The 20,357-nt window shown below is 29.4% G+C and overlaps 2 protein-coding genes across 10 annotated transcripts in view; both read left to right on the top strand.

Moving 5' to 3' along the window:
- Positions 1-9,136, top strand: part of SWIP (strumpellin and WASH-interacting protein) — a 59,842-nt gene extending 50,706 nt beyond the window's left edge. For 2 of the 4 annotated variants that reach the window (XM_067277946.1, XM_067277949.1), the window contains 5 exons: positions 5,317-5,413; positions 6,288-6,382; positions 6,498-6,599; positions 8,323-8,416; positions 8,507-8,664. In XM_067277946.1, the coding sequence (XP_067134047.1) occupies positions 5,317-5,413; positions 6,288-6,382; positions 6,498-6,599; positions 8,323-8,416; positions 8,507-8,634 (516 nt within the window). In that variant the 3' untranslated portion in view covers positions 8,635-8,664. The other 2 variants (XM_067277947.1, XM_067277948.1) reach the window with 2 other exon arrangements.
- Positions 9,137-10,716: 1,580 nt separating this feature from the next.
- LOC136981616 (membrane-associated guanylate kinase, WW and PDZ domain-containing protein 1-like) overlaps positions 10,717-20,357 on the top strand; it is a 99,813-nt gene continuing 90,172 nt past the window's right edge. For 2 of the 6 annotated variants that reach the window (XM_067277945.1, XM_067277944.1), the window contains exon 1: positions 10,729-11,379. In XM_067277945.1, coding sequence (XP_067134046.1) covers positions 11,034-11,379 — 346 coding nt within the window. In that variant the 5' untranslated portion in view covers positions 10,729-11,033. Of the gene's footprint in view, positions 11,380-20,357 lie in introns of all 6 variants that reach the window. The other 4 variants (XM_067277943.1, XM_067277941.1, XM_067277939.1 and 1 more) reach the window with 4 other exon arrangements.

The raw sequence follows: 20,357 nt of genomic DNA, 5'->3' as shown, positions 1-20,357 counted from the left end.
TTTTAGTAATAATTTTCTCCTGATCCTCGATCTCAAACATAAGTCCGTTGATATTATTATTTTTTTCTTTTCGTCCGTCATTTTAGACCTTGGTCCAGAATTTACTAAGAATTAGGTTTCTATCCTTAACCGATTTGGTCATAACCTTAATTACTTGGTTATGTTTTCTGTTTCCTAGTTGAATAAGACCCTCAATTTCTATACAGTTAAGTTCTAAGTTTTCTTTTATAAATTTTTTCAACTCTTCTACATATTCCGAGGTTTTGAATGGAAAATTAAATATTATTAGATTCTTCTTAGTCATCTCGTTTAACATTTTATCAATTTCAAAATCCACCATACTTTTTAACTTGCTATGCGAACCTGTTCTTTCTTCTAATGTACGTATTTTTTGGCACATATCTTTCATCTCTTCCTTGAGCTTTAAGTTTTCTTCGTTCATATTATTGATTTTGGCTCTCATGGAACGGATTTCGAAGTTCAGATGATCAAATTTGTCTTGGATCAATTCGTAGACTGATTTTAGTGAGTATTCAGGTTCAGTAATGCTTGGTACTAGATCTTCTGCCGGTTCAAAAAAGTCTTTGATCGTAGCATACCTCGGGATATCAGCAGTATTCTTGGAATGTTCCTCAATCAAGTATTCCTCTTCTGACATTTCGGTTGTCTGAATATATTCTTCGATATCCATTGTATGCTCTTTACGTGGTCTTCCTCGTCCCCATTTTTGCGTAACTTCTTGACTTGGTAACGGAGGAGATCGAGAAAGAGGATCGGGGTTTAACTCTATACCAGCAATCATTAGTAAAATAATAATTAGTATTCGAGTTAGTGAAACATTTAAACTTCTTATTTCAGTTCTACACTTCATATTGTACTGTGTAACTTCCATGTCTAACGTTGCCATAACGGCTCAGCAGAAAAGTCGCCAACACCGCCCAAGTTTTAATATATAATAGATTATATATATATAAATTTATTTCAATATAAAAAATGAAATTTTTTAAATAAAATTTTACATCAGTGTTTAGGGTTTTGATTACAAAACATGACATTAAATGCAGCTCGTCATACCTTACATATACATTTGAACAAAGAATGGCAATTACAAATACATAGAATTGAATACATTCAGATTTGAAATATGGATTACCAATAGAATAGAATGTAATATCTAAATTAAAAGAAAGATAAAGATTAAATAAGTATAAATGAGACAAACATCAAGATTTAACATAAGTGGATGTGAATATCATCTGTTGGTGATTGAAATCTTGTAACTCCTTCGGAACACATTTTTCAGACAAAACATTAAACTTCCTCTAGAAGTCCGTTATTACTCAATGTTGATTATTTTTTAACAGTATATTGAAGTAATTACTCATGTTTTGCACTAAATTACTGGCAGATTAGATGATAAATTTAATTTCAAACTAGAGATACGCATTCTTGTAAAAATTATACATGCAATAAATTGGATTTTCATGTTTTTTTGATAAAAACATTTTTTTATTGATTTTTTTAATAATATGCTAAATGAAGAAACACAAAATCAATGCATTATGAACTGATCACACATCTTTTTCCTGATTTAGTCCTTTTTAATATATAGACAAGGTTTTGTTATGTCTATGTGTGATAGGTTATCAAATAAAAGTGTGAAAATTTCTCAGAATTACTATATTTAAACTGTGGAGATTAACAAACAAATTTATAGAGAATTTAAACTTGGGATCCTATAACTTTTCAGCAGCTGAGATATATGCCATATTTTCCTTTCAGATTGGAAGAGGAGTTCAGTTATCAGAGCAGACAAGCTTGTAGTGAATTTGTCTCGTTTGATGATACCTCAACCAATGAACATCCATTACTGTGGGATTACTCACCTTTTTGTCCAGCTGTATTGAAGCCAGAGAGGAAATCTTTTCGTAGTTTGAATATTTGGCCCACAAAATTTCAAAATTTAAGGTTAAGGTTTAATACAAGCATTTCTTGTTATTTTGATGTAGCCTGCTGGTATACAGATTTTGCTATTTTCAGTTTTTCAGAAATTCCTTGAAAGGAACACTCCGTTCGGGAGTATTCTTTTCAAGGAATTTCTGGAATGGTAGCTTGTTTTGCTATAGCAATAGCAAAAGAGCACTAGAAAACATTAAATATTAGTTTTGATAATGGCTGTCACTGTAAATAATAATGTGTTGGATGTTAGGGACTTTAGTTTTGACATAAATTCACAATGATACAAGTAAATTCATTCACATTCAGATTTCCTTCATATTTGTCTCATATAAAGTATCAACCATCTTTAGTCTGCAAGTTGTAAATTCTGAAGTTCTAGACATTCATCTGAGTTCTGTAGTATAGTGATGAAGCCTTGAGATTGGGACTTAACAGTATTGCTTGCAGATCCATCATAAAAACTTTCAATCCACTGTTCTTGTTCATATCTTTTGCTTTGTCCTTTCTCTTAATATGCAATGTATTCCTGTGCATTACCTATCTTATAGCTTCCAACCTCCTGCACTTCTACTCATTTTTAAGTAGTAAGACAAAGTAAAATAGAATTGATTTCGGAGGCATAAGATATTGTCTTATATTTTTCTTAAATACAGTAGAGCATCGATTATCCGACCCCCGATTAACCGACTTATCGGTTAACCGACCGTGTTCTAGTCGGCAAATTCAAATGTCCGCTAGTGATGTGGCGCTACAATATTTGGTTATGTCTTGGCTACTTTAATATTATTTTTGTTAAATTTTTGCATGTTTTAGCTGGCAGCACTGGCTCGACCGTGAAAGGGAGGCTAGTATTTAAACCAGGCCTAATACACTATACTAATAATGTATTTTTTCATACTTTTCGGTTATCCGACTTTTCAGTTATCCGACCAACCCCAGTCCCCAATTGAGTCGGATAATCGATGCTTTACTGTATTATATTCATTTGAAATTTTTAAAGTTGTGTATAAATACTTTCTTATTAACTGTAATAGCTGGTTTTTATCCAGAATTTTGGATTTTATTTTCAAAAATAAAATCCAAGGAGGATACAAATTTCAACTAAATTACTCATTTCATGAAGTAGCTAAGACATTAGAATTTTGGATTAGAATTGAACTTTAACGATACCTAAAATTAGCTTAATTATTAGTAATTTCGAAATCATTAACCCCGGATTAATTTCAGACTAGAACTTGGCTAATATTAATAATCAATACAAAGAAATTTGGTCTACCTTTAGACCAAATTCTTTGGATTTATTATTAATAGTAGCAAAGTTCTAGCTTGAAATTGATCTTGTGTTAATGACTTAGTAATTTACGAAGTTTGGGCTTGGTTGTTTTGTATAAATAATTTACTGATAATCGTACGAGTTAAATTCATTTAAAATTACTTTTATTTTTTCTGTAACATTTATAAATGATCCAGATATTTAGTCTTTTTAATGAATAGAAATTTGTAATAGAATTTACTCAAATGAGATTTTTATGTTTAATTTACCAACTTTTTACTAATTACTGACTCCCTAATTATCTCAGGATGAAAAATAACACTGAATAAGCTAAGTTGAAAATTAATTGGGATTAAATGTTTGAGACTTATTTTCATAATGTTTTAGAATACGAACCGACTCAATTGAGTTTGAATAGTTTATTTTTTTAAATTTACGTTCAATCTGACGATGCTACGTTTTGATTCGGGAAAAATGTTTAATCTAAGTTAAATTTTAGTGGTGTTTTTTTTTTGTCCCGATATCAATTGCTTGTCTTAATGTTTTTCTTCTATCATGTTATAAATTACTCGGTCATATAATGTATTAACTTGCATTGTTTTGTAATTTATCTGAAGTATTTTTATAAGGGGGAGAGAATTTATTTATCAACACAAGAAAAATTATTATTAAATCATACTTTAAAAGGAATATTATAAGCAAAGTGATGATTAATGAAGCTGATTCAGTATTATTATAAATGGTTTCATCATTAATTTTTATTAGTTTATACTTTCTTAAGTGACAAATGTCATTGTCATTTGTTTTTCCGATTGTAATCCCATATATATATATGCACAAATGCTAATTGTTTCCAGATTTATCAGTTCAAAATTAATTTATAAGAATTGTTGCCATTGTGTTGTTTAGAATGTGTTTCTTTTTCAGGTTAAACTTTGAATAAAAGAGAAATAAAAATTTAAATTTGTATCCATTGCTTTGTTTTTAAGTCACACAAAACTTAACTAAGGAGAAAGTACTATACTTCAATATAAGATTCCATTGAAATTAAGATGCACCTTAATTTCTACATATTAATTTTCAGTTATTTTAAAAAAAATAATCTTGAGACTTCTATGTCAATGGAATCAGTATTTATTGCATAGTAAAGTAATCTATATATTACTGTCTTCTTGGTAGTGCATTTGGAAAATTCTTCACTCTACATGTTGACCATTGTTGATTCAGAAGAGCGTCTCTTCCTATACCCAATCATTCCCAGTGCTATTTAAAGCATCGGAAATGTAAGATTATTGAAAGAATGTTGCAGAACTTTTTCTGCAATTTTCATCTAAGTACTTATGATATGATTGTAATAGGCTAATGAGCTTAGTTGGTCTTTTAAATATTCGTTGTTACAAATATTGGTCAAGTAAAAGTCATTAAAATGACACAATGGACTCTATTAGAAAAAAATGCATGACACTAGAGGTTATGTCAAATCTAAGATGCCATCAAAATTAAGACGTGCCCTTATTTTCAGAGATACTAAAGCCTGAAAAAAGTGCATCTTGTGTCCAAGTAAATACAATATATTGAAAAATTCAATATAAACTTTCTCCAATTTAAATATTTCAAATAAATTTCAAAAACTAAAAAAAATACATTTTTGCTCTTAAGAGAGATATTAATGGATTTGAAAAAATTTGATCTTAACTTCTGTTGTGTTTATACAAGTAAAAAGTTGTCTTTATATAGTGAGAGATAAACAATACTATATTTATATTCCTTTAATTAAATTTTTAAATATACTAATACAGTACGAAATCCATATTACCGTATTTTACGGACTATAAGACGCACTTTTTTCTTCGAAAAATTGCCTCCAAAATTAAGGTGCGTCTTATAGTCCGTAGCGTCTTATAGTCTGTAAAATACGGTATTTCATATAAAACAAATTCAAAGTGTTTTCATTTATCTTAAACTATATAATATAAATCTTGAACTTTGTATTGTACTTTACCTAATATATGTTTTTAAAAAAAAACTTAATACTACTTACTTAAATATTTTAAACGTCATACATTTTTCTGTTTTTCTTTTAGACATTAAATTACATAGAACATTCCATTGCTTGCAAAGAAAGAATGAATAGAAAAAATAAAATTGGAGCTTCTTTCACCGATGATGGTTTTGCCATGGGTAATTATTTAAATTTATTTTACGCGTAATAAAATTTGTTATAACAAGAGACAACATTCATTATGCTATCCGTAAATTACAAATATACTACTAACATTAAATTTAGTGTAGAAGTGTTGCTTTCTTAGATATGTTTTTATACTACATTAAAAGAAATGTTTAAATAATATAGAAATTTCCCTCCTTCCAAATTACTGCTAATTTTGTTATATTGTAACTTAAATTAGAAAACTGATTTTATTAAAAATAAATTTGTTTTGGAAATTGAGGAAATAAAATAGGGGTTTTTGCCCGTTTAGTTCAAATTAAAATGTGCGATTTTTAACTTAAAATTATTACTTCAATGACTAAATTAAATTTTTAATATCTATTCTTATTCAATTTCTCTCACTTTTATTTAAAGTTTAACTTATTTAATAATAGAAAAGCCCAATTTTAGTTTATTATAATTGTTGTAACTTTAAGAATTAATCTTCGTTTATGACACGGATTAATTCTTCATCTGCGAACTAACAATGCGTGGCGGAAACGTGGGATTGATATCTAAGTTGGAAGTCTTCCCACTTTTCTAATATGCGTAAGGTCAAACTACTGCTCTTTTGATTGGGTATTGTACATTGTATTTATCCATTAAGGTAGTAAAAACAAGATTCGATTCAAATTTATTTATCTTACTTAGCTGAGAATTCAAAAATGATTCTTGTTCAACATTTCTATTTTTTATTTTTAACAAGTTTAGCAAACAAACACTAATAATTCAGGGATGTATGAAATATTAAAAATAAATTCTTACAATCTATTTAAGAGGCAGGTAATCTTCACTGTGTGTTTTTAATTATAGATTAATTTTATATAATGCATAATTTATTTTTAGGTGTGGCATATATTCTCAAACTTTTGGACCAATATCAAGATTTTGATTCACTTCATTGGTTTCAATCTGTTCGAGATAAATATAGAAAAGAAATGGTTAGATATTTTCATTTATCATTAATTTATTTATACGTAAAAATAGTATTTATACTCCACGTATATGTTTGTTTTCTAACTATTAGTAATTTATTTTATTTTGAATTATTCTTAGAACGATGTTATTAAAGAGAAGAAACAAGCAATAGGTAAAGATGATGAAAAGTTACAACAAATGGCAACTCTTACAGTGAAGCGTCTTGAAATTTGTCAGCAAGTAAGTGTGTTAGTTCTTTTACAATGCGATTCATAATATTGAAATGTTTATCTTTTATGAAAGTAAACTGTTAACAGTTAGTTTATTTAAGAACTGTGTACTTACTATATTTAGAATATTTACATAAAACATGTAAATACAGAAATTGACCTTGATAGGAGCTAAAATGTTATTTATAACTAGATAAACTAAGATTTTTTTAGAGTATCTCTTATAAGACACTGTAATACAGTGTCTTAATACAGTGTAATAACACTGTAATACAGTGTTTCCCAACCTTTTTTGTGCTATGCCCCACCTAAGCCTTTCTAAAATTCTTATGCCTCCCCAACATATATGTTGAACTCTCTTGGAAAGTCTCTAATTGTCGTGTTCGTTGATGTTTTTTTTTTTGCACTTAATTGCCACGCTGTTTTATCATAACCACGATAAAACCCAATCCTTTCATGAAAGTCTTGCACTTTCCAGTCATTGCCAAACGTGGCCTGGAACATCACAACTCGCGTCTGCCCACCTCGAGGTCTGGGCAAAGAATGTTCTTTCTCCTCTTTCACCGGCCTCGGGGCCTCGTTCATCTCTTTGTTCTCAGTGGTTCCCAAAATTGTTAATCCCACCCCAAGGGAAAAGGGTTATAAAGGAAAGTTCTAGAAAATTAAAACTAACTTAAATCAATATTTACAATAAATATGGCGTACGGCGGCTATACGGTTAACTTAAACTCTGGACGAGTTTCGAATTGCCCCCCTTAACAATCAAATTGCCCCCTGTGGGGTGTGGGCCCCACGTTGGGAGACACTGGTCTAATATAATGAATACATGTAACAGAATTACATTCCTACTTAGACAGGAGTGTTTGAATGTTCCTTTATTTGTTTTAATAAATTTTCTAGAGGATTATTGTTGGATTTTTTCAAAACTCTTGGTTACTTATCACTATGACAATATCATATATAGATAAATTGTGTGTGTATATATATATATAATATCATTGTTTGTTTTCATGAGCAACAGTATATTTGCTTATTATATTTAATACATTAATAATCAGTTTGTTTTATTAGAAGAAGAATTTTTTTAAACAAATAATCTTTCTTGATTCTAGAACATATTTCAAGGTATAATTATTTTTGTGTGTCTCAATTAACTACAATAATGCCGATTTTAAGTTTTTTTTTTAATTGATATTACCTGACTTTCATCATTTAGATAAATAATTCTTAGCAATTTTTCTAATTTTAATAATTATGATAACTGAAATAAGTTAACAAAGAGTATGTAGTAAAATAAAATTATTTAAATGCCGATTAAATAGAAAATTTTATTAGAAACTATATTACTCTGCATTTAACAAGTTACAGAATGTTGTGAATGTTACATGCTGATATTGTAGTTAAATAAATTTATTTTTACTCTCTTCTTTCCTTTATTACAAAATTATTAATATATTTGAATCTTGATTTAGCATTGGAAAATCTCCCATTATCTGATTAAAGCAGAATTATATGAAAAAAAAAATTGTTTTATAAAGATTTTTTATATCTATACAAGCTATCTATAATTAATAAATAAAAAATAGCTTTAAAATTTTTATTTAAACAAGGTACAAATTTAATTTTAATGTCTGGAATAAAATGTTAGCTTAGTTTCTTAAATCGATAGAAAATTTTTATCGTTTAAATAATGTATTTCTTACAGAAACTAATTCGTAAATTCGCAATTTCAGGAATTCGACTTGCTTAATTACTCCTTGAGCAGCGCACGCATCTTCTTCCGAGCCGATTTAACCGCCGCCGAGGAAAAAGAACAAAAATCCAAAGGTAAATCTTTAAAATTATCAATATTATTTATGAAGATATTTATTTTATACAATTTAAACATTAAAAAGAAAACTTTCCATAACTTTTTAGGAAACACTTCCACAGAAGGATCCTGTGGTAAGCAATCATTTTTTTTATTTAAATTTTGCTTCTTAATTTATTCACCCACTAAATTAGGTTTATTTTTTATATTTTTTTTGTGCTTTTTTTTTCTATAAATTAGCTAATAGTGCATGCTAAAATTTTTGTTTCAGAATCTGCATCAGTCCATATTACCTCTTATTCAATTATGTAGATTAACAGCATGGTTTAGGTGATGGTGGTCCTTTTTTTCCTTTTTTTTAACACTAGTTTTTTCCCCCTTTACTGTTGGTTAATTCGTATTAAAAAAATATTAAATTTGAATGAAAATATACATAATTGACTTTTTAATTCTTTCACCGTAGCTTGAAGTCTGTTTACAAATAGATGGGATCATTTTATAATGGAAATAATCTGTAAAAAATTCTCAAATGGTTTTCGTACAAAACCAGAATAAAGAAGACCCGAAAAAAAAAAAAGCCATTTAGTTAATCCTATTTATAAACAAAATAGAAACGTGATTAGAGATTTATTCAAATGATTAAAAAAAAAAAACTGTTAAATAATTTAAAAAGAATTTAATGTAAATAATATTGTGTTACAAATGATGTACTTTTGCAAATAAAATTGTTGAAATTATATACAGTTTTTTTTTTTGTTTTTGTTTTCTGATTGATAAACTAAATGCGCAACTTTTAAAAGATTCGGTTTCCTGCCCGATACGTGCGGAAATCGTTGTTTTTAATAATACATTTCCTCAACTGCATCAACCAGTAAGCGTGAAAATGTATACTCAGGATGCGTACTCGTTCGGTCGCAGTTCTCGTTTGCCGATATTTTATGGCAGCACGCGATTTTTCGCCGCTTTTTGTTGCACTTGTGCGGTGTTTACATAACGAGGAAAGCATCTTTTTTTACGTGAATTCAGTAACCCGATACGGACGAATAAGAGCGTGACTAATGACCAAAACAAGACGTAGTTAGAAACGTTCCTATTGTACTAATTCCAGAAATTTATACGTAAAAAGAAAAGAGGGAATATACAATTGTAAATACTGCATCACCACTGACAGACCGACACACATACACACACACTAAAAGTGTAATTAATAACATGGTTTAATAGGCCCGATTAATGAGTCAGTAGAGAGTACAAGAACTCCGTAGTTTTGATAAGAAAACAATGGTTTATAACGAGGAATTAAATTCTTTGTTTACGTTCGGCATGCTTACCAAACTGTCACGTTACACGAAAATCCCGTGGAAAATATACAAATTACTGGTCGATAAACTTGTTAAAATTTAAATATGGCGATCGATAGTGTTTTCCTGGTTGTAAAACCGTTTTTAACGTGTACTTTCTGAGTAATAAAACGGTTTTTTTTTTTTTTAATGCATTGATCTAGACGACGTGCGCGTTTTTTAAACTGCCGATTTTAAGTTTTTTTTCAAAGATTCAAAGATAAATGATGATTGTTTTCGGTGTGTTAAAAATTTAATAGATGATTATTTATTTAAAATCTTTTTTGCCAAATTTACGCGCTTAAAACTTTAGTTCTGGTTTAGAATAAATATTTGAATTTTTAGCAAATTATATATATATAAAATTTTAAATAAAAATATCGGTGGTAGTAGTAGTAGTAGTAGTAAAAAATTAATAATGATTTAACCTTAACAGTTCTAAGAAAATGTAATTCTATACAAGAGTTAATTCTCGAGTAGAATTACTTATTAAACTCTTAAAGAAAAAGTTGTTTATAATGCTTGTTTATATAGATAAATGATGATTGTTTTCGGTGTGTTAAAAATTTAATAGATGATTATTTATTTAAAATCTTTTTTGCCAAATTTACGCGCTTAAAACTTTAGTTCTGGTTTAGAATAAATATTTGAATTTTTAGCAAATTATATATATATAAAATTTTAAATAAAAATATCGGTGGTAGTAGTAGTAGTAGTAGTAAAAAATTAATAATGATTTAACCTTAACAGTTCTAAGAAAATGTAATTCTATACAAGAGTTAATTCTCGAGTAGAATTACTTATTAAACTCTTAAAGAAAAAGTTGTTTATAATGCGCAATCGAAACGTGGTTTTAATTTTTTCGAAATAATTTACTGTAAAATTCTACGTAGAGAGGAGAAGGGGAAAAAATGCAACGGAGGCGGTACGATCCCGTTTAAATCCGGACGGACATATTTCTGTAGTTCGCGGAATTGCCGCGAGGGGAAGAGGGAAGTAGAAATACGGACGACGTCATCAATGCGCGTGCGCTTGTGCGTTCAAATTCTCCGTTTGAACTTTAAGTGACTTAGAAGAGTTAAAGTTGTTATGACTGCCAGTTTGCGCGAAAACGACGTCCCCTCTACGTTCTGCGTCGTTCCCGAAAGGATATAAAACGTTCGGACATGATATAAAAAAAACCGACGGGATAAGGAAAAAGGGAATTACTAATGTCGTTTCTTCTTTACATTAAGCCTAACGAGTTAGGCCTAACTTGAAGTGATGATTTTTCCCGACGATTTCCTGTGGAATTATGTCCAAAAGTGCTTGTAAGAGACCGGTAACACCTAAAGATGCGGACGTGGTTTCGAAACAGCAGCAGCAGCAGCATTGGTGTCAACATGTTTACGAAGCCGAAGTGGCCGACGGTACTTGCTACTTGAACATCGAGGGTGGATCCGATAATGGAGAATTCGCCTATTTCGGAACGTTCGACGGCGATAAAGTCAAGTACGGAAGGGGTAAAGTGGCCAAGGATGACGTCATACTAGAAATACAGGGACAGAAGGTAGCGGGTTATACACAGAGGGATGTGGTGGCATGGCTCAATCATTGCTGCAGGAATGGCAATCCAATAATCATTAGAGCTGTGAGATCAGGTAGGTTTTGGGTGTAAAATATATCGAAGAAAACGTTTACCTTTCGGAAAATACTTTACGCGTGACACACTATTAATTTGATTAACGGTGTGGTATTGCAGACACCATCCACATCCTGTTACACGAGAAAACACATTTAAATGATTCGGAAGTAATAGTAAACTATGCTTAACATATTTGCAGTGTGCTTCTCACTTGGAAACAATACTGAGTGTTTCGTCACTACGCCGACACTTACTCTCAATTTTATTTGCAGATGAGATGCATGCGATACCAAAAAACAGAATTTTGGAGTGCTCGCTTGTATAGAAAGAGCTATAAAAGAAAGCGCACGAAAATTCCGTGATTTGGAAATGTCTCATCTGCAAATTAACAGAGAAAGAGTTGGTGTATCGCTTAGGAACAATTTACAATCAATGGGAAATGGCTGTTTTAAATTTTGAATGCATTCTGTACCTCAAACCGGATATTTTAGTTGGCCTCACCTTAGTACTAAGTGAATGGAAGGGGCGGATTTTAAAAAGACTGTGTGGAAAGATGCGAAAGTGAAGATTACCTCCCTTTAAGTTTATAAATTAACATAATCTGTTGCATTACATTTTAATTTGTTTGCTAAATTTGTGCACCAAGCCATAGGTAAATTAGCATCTGTAGCTTAATATATTAATAATAAATTGTATGTTTGACCGGTTGTGAATTTATTAAATGTTTTCTTATGAAAGCGTTAGGATATACTACAGAGCTTTATTTTCAGTTGTTGTAAGTGATCGGTAATAATTTTTTTAAAATTATTTGAATCAATTATTGTTTGTTAATATTAAAATTATAATATAAAAATATTTATAATAATAATAATATATTTTTGACCATTAAAACTAAAAAGTTTGTCCAATTTTATGTACTGTACATGATTAAAAATATACAAAAACTATTATTTAACAAATATGAAGTTTATAATTATGCTATATTTAGAAAAAAACTATTTGTAAGTTGTGTGCATTTATGACATTATTTTCTAATATGCAGTAGTACAAAAATGAACAAAATATAAATTTACTTAACAGAAAACACACTACCATTTATTTTTTCATTGGTATACAAAGAAATATTTCATCTTGTTCTGATATATTTTCACATGTCCTTGCCCTGCTTAGAAAGTTATTCCTCCCTATGGATGTCTTTTTTTATTATTAATAAATTTATTGCATTGGAAACTTACACCAAAACATATACATTGAAATAAATTTTACTCATAAATTTTCATTCCATATTGTCAAAAATAAAATCCGATAGTAAAAAAAATCATTAAATACGAAGTTAATAAGCCAATGAATTTCTGTGCCCGACGTGGATTTTCATTACGGATTTTACCAAGTGAAATACTATAATAAATGAATACATAGGAAATATATTCAATTTATATTCTAGACACTTTTATTTAAATATTTTAACTGTAAATCATCTCAAAATTTTTGTAATTTTTTTTCCTCTTAATGGCTATTGAAAGTTTGCCTTTGATATGTTAAATATTTTCTTTGCTGAAATTTTTAAATTTAATCTAAAATCAGAATTTTTGAAAGACGAGGGGGAAGTTTTGCACTAATGAAAATGTCAAATTGTTTTTTTCTTTGAAGATAATGCAAAGGAAGAGGTGAAATTAATTGTAATTGTGTTTTTTTTTTAAATTTGGTTTCATAAAAAAAGCAATTTAATGCAGGAAATGTTTACAAGAAAAATATGCAATAAAGTGAGAAAAATCTGCTAAAAATAATAATAAATATGGCAAATGCATAAACAGGAAATTTGTCATTCACATTTCTAAACACAGTAATAGAATTTTTTTGATTAAATCATCAACTATTCTTTTTTTACCATGACAAATGTAGATAACAAAAATTGAACTAATAAACTAAATTGTTTTTTTAATTATTATTTGATTCCTGTTATTGAAGTATGATAAGTTATCTTATTGTTATAATAATCAGCAGATAACAATTTAAATTTCATTACCTGAGTAGAAATAAAATAACCTTTGTTTTCAAATAGTTTTAATAATAACAACTTCACAAATCAATTAAATGTGTTAAAAATCTGAAACTGTTTTATCATTTATACATATCAGAAATTATTATTAAGATGAAACTTTTTATGTTGTCAGGTTATAGATTGTTTTGATCAAAAATATAGATGAGGGGGGAAATCTTGTTTATCCATTAAAATAATTACAGATACAGCAATTCTTTTTGTAAAATTAATTATAATGATAAAGCATTAAAATACCTTTATAAGAAATTGCTACAGTTATTGTCCACGTGTTTTTGTTAATTAATATCAAGCCGCCTCTAGGTTTTCTAAGGTTACAAGTATAGTTAAGTTTTAAAGGTGGAGTGACAGAACAAGCTGGGAGGAGTTCCAAGTATGCATTACCATTACACCCAAAATATCATTGAAAAATCAGCGAATTATAGAGATAAGTTTAATTTGTTAAGGAGATTCTCAATAAATTCTTGAGTAGAAATTTGGTCTGTTTTCTTTTTGTACACGATGTTAATGTAGCTTTATAATAAACTGGAAATTCGTTGATTTTTTTTAATATTAAGTATGCATAAAACTCCTTTTATCCATTGCTATTCAGAGCGCTATGCAACCCAATCAATGATGAATGCTTATAAAAAGGTGTCCATACTGCTCCGCCTTACATGAGAACTGGTCTGACTATCATTCCCACACAAAATAGCTGTTGGTGATGTTGAAAAGACCCTTTTTAGTACCTCAAATTATTATTCGAATTTTTATATCGTAAACTTTAGGCGAAAGTTGAGTGAGTGTGACGTGGCGTTTGTACGTAGAATTAAAACAATTAACTTTGTTGTAGCGACGAGATAAGCAAGGTAAACGAACGTAGATGAATCAAACGCAAACACACTCCCCGGATGGACTGAAATTAAAAGAAAGAAGGAAAAAAAATAATAATAATAATACGGCCGGAAATACGCATTTTGATATACGCCTGTTTAGGTCGATGCCTGCTGAATGGAATCAATTTTGATGTCTAGTATTGCCGCATTTTCTACGATTATTAAATATTGTGGGAATTTCTAGTCGATTTAATTGCTATTGTAATATTGATTTATGCTACGAGCAATTAACGCTAATTTTCCACCTTTTTAATGTTCGCTATTTTAATGAATCAAAGGCGCGTATAATTCGCAACTTGTCGACGTTAGATGATGAGATGTCCCGAGGTTCCAGGAAATAAATTTCTTAACAATTTTAAAATTCCGTTTTCGTTGGAATTTGTACTATTAGAACGGAAGCAAATTAAACTCGTCATATCCTGTCTGGCATATAATAAGTCAGATATTAGCGCTACCGATATTTAACGTTTCCTGTAATTTCAATAGTTGGAATTCCGCTTTTTTAATGGCCTTGGATCATGCTGAGAGCGTATATATTCTATAAAGGTGTGAACGTATATTGTTAGAGGCTGGAACCGTACCGGGTACTGTCTGCGTGTACTCTCTTTTTTTTCCTACGTATAGGTGATTCTTTTAGCAATTGTACCTATTAACCTGGTCGTTGTCGACGATGGTACCTGTTGTTTGTTGCTTGGCAGGAAGTAGGAGGTCACTGTACGGTTATAAGAGATGAGCTTGTTAGAAATAACCGGAGGCATTCGAATAGGTATAACTCGTTCTGTGGCTTTTAGCGGAAGGAAAATAACAAAGCTGTTGTATAGTAATCGGATTCACGACTCATTACTGAACTGAAGCATTTGACTGAAATAATGCTTTGAAACTATAGTAGTGGCAGGTGTTTATGGTCGATTTGCTACACAATTCGTCAACGTGCGGTTGTAACCTGCAGGTCAAAGTTCGACAAAAAACTTGTCGAAGTTATCGAAAGTTTATCCTAGTATCACGTGTCTTGCATATTTATTTATTTACGTGTGCCAAGAAAAATAACCCCTGTTTATTTTTCTTACCAAACTTCTTTTGCTTTACAACCAATTGAAAAATAAGGATCATATTAGGTGTTGGAATAAACCCTCTTCTAAAATAGATTGATATGCTTATAATTTTTAACTGTGAAAGGTTTCTTCTTTTTCGTTAAGACTGTTTTATTAAACGTAACAACGATATTTTCCAATAACATGCTGACAGTTATATTATACACGTCTGACTAGCTCACAGTAATTTATTCACTAACAAAACTTTAAGGAACAATATATCAAGCTATAAAAAAAAAAGATTACAGAAAGCACATGTTCAAAGGTCAGTAACTAGACGGTGACTCACTAAACCGCAAAGCATACACGAATGAATGTGAACTCAGCACAAAAAAATCACTAAAGTTCGCCACATAATGCTGAATTTAATATATTCAGGACGGAACAAAAACCAATACAACAAAAATTTATTATGACAGTTATACTGAGGTATAACAAATGATGAACTTGATAAATAAAGATATATATATATATTTCACGTATAGTGAACATCTTGCAGGAAAATACTGTAAGAAAATTCATAAATTCTGATAAACGTAGAGGAATATATTTCAGAAAAATTTTTGACAACTGATCAATATTTAACCTATATAAATTTATTTCTTTGTCCAGAAACGAAAAAAAATTAATACAGAATATAATTACGCTGTAAGAAATATGTCATCTATAAGTAACATAAATAGTTTAAATAGTGTTAAGGGATGAATTTATCTCTGATTTAATCCAATTTTGAAATTTATAGACCCTGTACTCCTAGTAGGGTCATTGCTTTTTAATGATAATGGCTATCCAGCCATTATCATTAAAAAGCAACGGCTATCCACCTTAACTGGATTATCGAACGTGTATACATTAAAAATCAAATTATTCTTAGTGTTTTTGATTTGTTAAATGTTAAAGTTTACGTTAGCATACGAAAAATATTATCTAGGTCTATTGGGACAGTGGTTTTATAGTTCGTACGCTTTATTGGATGTGTGATGAACATTCCTATATTAAAACATGTCTGTATCTGTTCCAATTCGCAAATTAATAACTATCGTAACTGGTTTAAAAAAATATTGGCAAGAGATTTGCTAATAGATATCTTCTTTTTTTTCGCATTGAAATTGGACCAAGAAGCAGAGAACAGATTTGTATTATTACAAAGATTTAAAGTACTTTAATATAAAATTTATATTAAATTATTTTATTAAGTTCACCCGACTATCCAAATATATTTCGAATTCGATATAAAAATCAAATTATACAATATTCAGACACGAAAAACAAGTTATACCGAAGAGAGAGAGAGAGAGAGAACAATGATCATAATAACTATACTTTGTTGTTATAAAATATTAAGGTACAAAAGTCTAGACGAAGATGTCTGCAATTAGATCAAGTTAATTAATAACGTAGAAACTAGATTATAGTGAATATGTAATTCTCCGATGTTGGTGAATGTCGTACGACACGATGTGGCATGGCATATCGATTTAATGAATAATAATAATACAGAGAGATTATTTGAAAAAGCTGAATTCTAATTAATTTGTGTACTGTAATATATATATATATATATATTCAGATAGTGATTTATATAAATGTTTATACATTTCAAAATGATCGACACACTTTTATAATTACATTCACGTAAATTAAATGGAAAAATTAAATCTCCTTTTACAAGTGAGACGGTTGCGATATAAACAATGCTCTTCTTTACCGATCCTATCATATGTGACATTATCGTCAATGAATATCCATTCTGTTGTATCTCTACGCAGCATTGATCATTAACAATGAATGTTCATTCCATTTTTACAGACCATCTATTGATTAAAACTTGAATACAAAGAATACTTTTTTTTTTTCCTTTCCTTTGTAAATCGCAGTTTAATCATTTACCTGGAAGAAAATATCTTTAGTAAAATAGTTAAGACGTTTTAATAACTAATTTTAAGAAGGATTAAATTCCCGAAAAATTAAGCCGATTATTTTATTAAGTTGGCCAGACTTCATTTCTAGTATAGATAACGGTAAAAGACCTCCGAGAATTGAAAACGTTTCACATTTTGATAACGTCAAAAATAATATCTGACATTTCTTTGATATCATTTTCCTGGAGATTTTCAAAAGAGTAGTTATTAGGGTTTAGAATTCAGTCATTCAATAAAATAACCCGCCAGTTATTCACCAGAAAAGAAGAAGGAAACGTCCGTCGACTAACCGTTCTTCCTATAACCTTTCATTTCGATCAGCTCTCTCCGAATCGATATTTCCAGACTGCCATAAACGTAGCTGTAAATGGTATTGCACCATAATCTCGTGATAAACCTGGAAACGTGATTCGATATCAGCCGATATACAAAATTCTAACCACGTCTGGTGGTTGCGGAGGTAGCTAATCTCATCTTCTCCCCCTCCTCCGTCCTTTTGTTAACCCTCCCCTACTGCTAAATACCGGAATGAGTTTGATATAATCTTATACTTTCTCACCAGTGTGTGTGTGTGTGTGTGTCGCGTTATCAAGGTATCCTGGATTTAATTGAATTTACTCCCTGCAAAGTTGTCTCGGTTCGTTTTAAAATTAGAGTAGCAATTAAGTGCGTTTAATATTTTATTTTTATGCAAAGTATTTAAAAAGTGAACGGAAAATTTATAATTTTTTAAATAATAAAACCATTGCCCTGAGTTATAACATACCTATAGTTTTAATTGTTAACTGATTCTACGCTGCATACTGAATAACTTAAGAGCTTTTGGCACATTATGTAAGCGTGTCGCTGTCAAATTACGGAAGGAAGCGTGTTTATATAGTTCATGTCTCACTCTGTTAAATAAATCGCGGAAGAATTCCTTAGAAATTTTGAAGATAAGGGAAAATTTATCTGTTATTACACTATATTTAGATTTACCTGTATTTTTTTTTTTTACAGTTATTCGACGATTTTGTCGCGTTTTTGCTTATTATTTCATATTATACGAGGAAGTTTATTTTTATAGGTTTTAAATGTCGTTGCACCATTTGGCACATTGAATATGCAAGATTATTATCTTTTACATATAATCAACATTTGTAATTTTAAATATAAATAATAATCACATATCGCGTTGTTGTAATTTTATCTCGAGGCTTATTTTACGTGACAGATTTTGTAATTTTTATCACTAATGAGTTCTTTTTTTATTATCGTCATCTATAACGGAATCTTTCCTCCTTTTTTAAAATTGTATCTATCTTAACTGTAATAAATCTTTTTATATTTGTACCTCCTGCGATCGTCTTATCTTTTATCGCTATTAGTAACCAGTATATCAACTCTTGATTACTTGGGCGTATTTTTTGATGGAAGATTTTCATTACTTTTAACGTTCCGATCGGAAGTCGATGCTGTGTTTTAATAAAATCTTATATTAAATGTACTTCGAACAGTTGTTGGTCAGGAAGATAATTAGATCGAGTTACCATCAAGTAGATCCGGTGTATGTTTTCTTACAGACCTCCATCTATAAAGTTTTTATATAGATTCGTGTTGACTTAATTCAAAGGTTTTAGTATATTTAATATATTTTACCAATTAACACATCTATATGATTATATTATAAAATATATAAAGTCTAGTATTTTTAATATACTAACTTTACTTGCAACTTTTCAAACTAGAACAAATGCAATCTGTTTTTAAGAGTAATTTTTTTGTATTTATGAATAAGTTATATTATTATAAAGGTATGACACTGTCTAATTGTAAGGATAAGATGTAGAAAAAAAAATTATTCACCGTACAAATTTTATAAAATTTTACAAAAACTTTGCACATAATTCATATTTAATATACTGTATTTTATATAATTTGTTTTATAGCGACGAATATGCTTTTATAAAAAATTAATCAGAAATTTTAAACTCGCAGAAAATTGGTAAATAAATAGCCTTTTAGAGTTAGAATAACATAGCCTTTATAAAATATGTTATTTAAGGGCATAAACCAAAATATTTGTAAATAAAGTATTGGGTTTATAAATTGGTGGTAGGTAACGTTGTCAAATTCGGTTGCCTTATTATTTGCAGCAAATTGGTAGAAATAGCTTCTGCATAAATTAAATTATAGGTTTGTTTGTGTGGTAAATATTTCGGATAGTAGTTTTCTTTATTACAATAATAACTTGTTTTATTTAGGCGAATAAACAATTTTATAATGGTGTTGGAATCATGCAATTAATAAATATAAGTTTTTTGGACTCGTTATTCTGTAATAGTGTTATACAAATCACAATATAAGAGTATTATGTTTCAAAAATAACAGGTTTAAAATAACCTATTTGTTAATTTAATTATCTACCTATATTTTGTGATGTTCTATATACATTATTGATGCGTTTTTTTTTTTAAGTACCAAATAAATTCTTGGAATAATTTATTAAGTTGGTGAATTCAGAAGGCCTGCATTTAGATATGCGATATATAGATATGTATTATTGCTATTATAGGATATATAAATTTCAAGAACAAAAATAATTGGATAAGAGCCGAGATAATTGTAATCATATCCTCTTCGTATGAGATTCTCTTCTCTGCAGATTTGTAAGCTTACACTTACATCCTGTATCAATATATCATGTTCTGTTTTATTTCTTCCATCGATTATCTTTCCGCAGTGCACTTATTGTCTATAATTATCTAGTATATCAGTTATCATGATTGACATATCTAGAAATCCGTCACCAATTCCAATTTTTTTACTGGTTAATCGTCGCTATCATTTCCATCGCTTCATTTAATTTCATTATCTGAATAGTAATTTTGAGGATTTATTGTATTTAACAGTTACAATATTTTGCATGTTAAAATTGAACGATTATTCGTAATCAATCACAAAGATAATTACAACAATCTGATAATTAAATTTTGTTTAATTTAACAGCTTGGAGGCTTCTATTATCAGATTATAATGGCTTATAATATTAATGTAAACGCTTATTA

This window comes from Centruroides vittatus, unplaced genomic scaffold (genome assembly GCF_030686945.1).
Source record: "Centruroides vittatus isolate TY-2023 unplaced genomic scaffold, ASM3068694v2 contig_784, whole genome shotgun sequence".
Taxonomy (NCBI): Eukaryota; Metazoa; Arthropoda; class Arachnida; order Scorpiones; family Buthidae; genus Centruroides; species Centruroides vittatus.
This window is presented reverse-complemented; position numbering and strand designations above follow the sequence as displayed.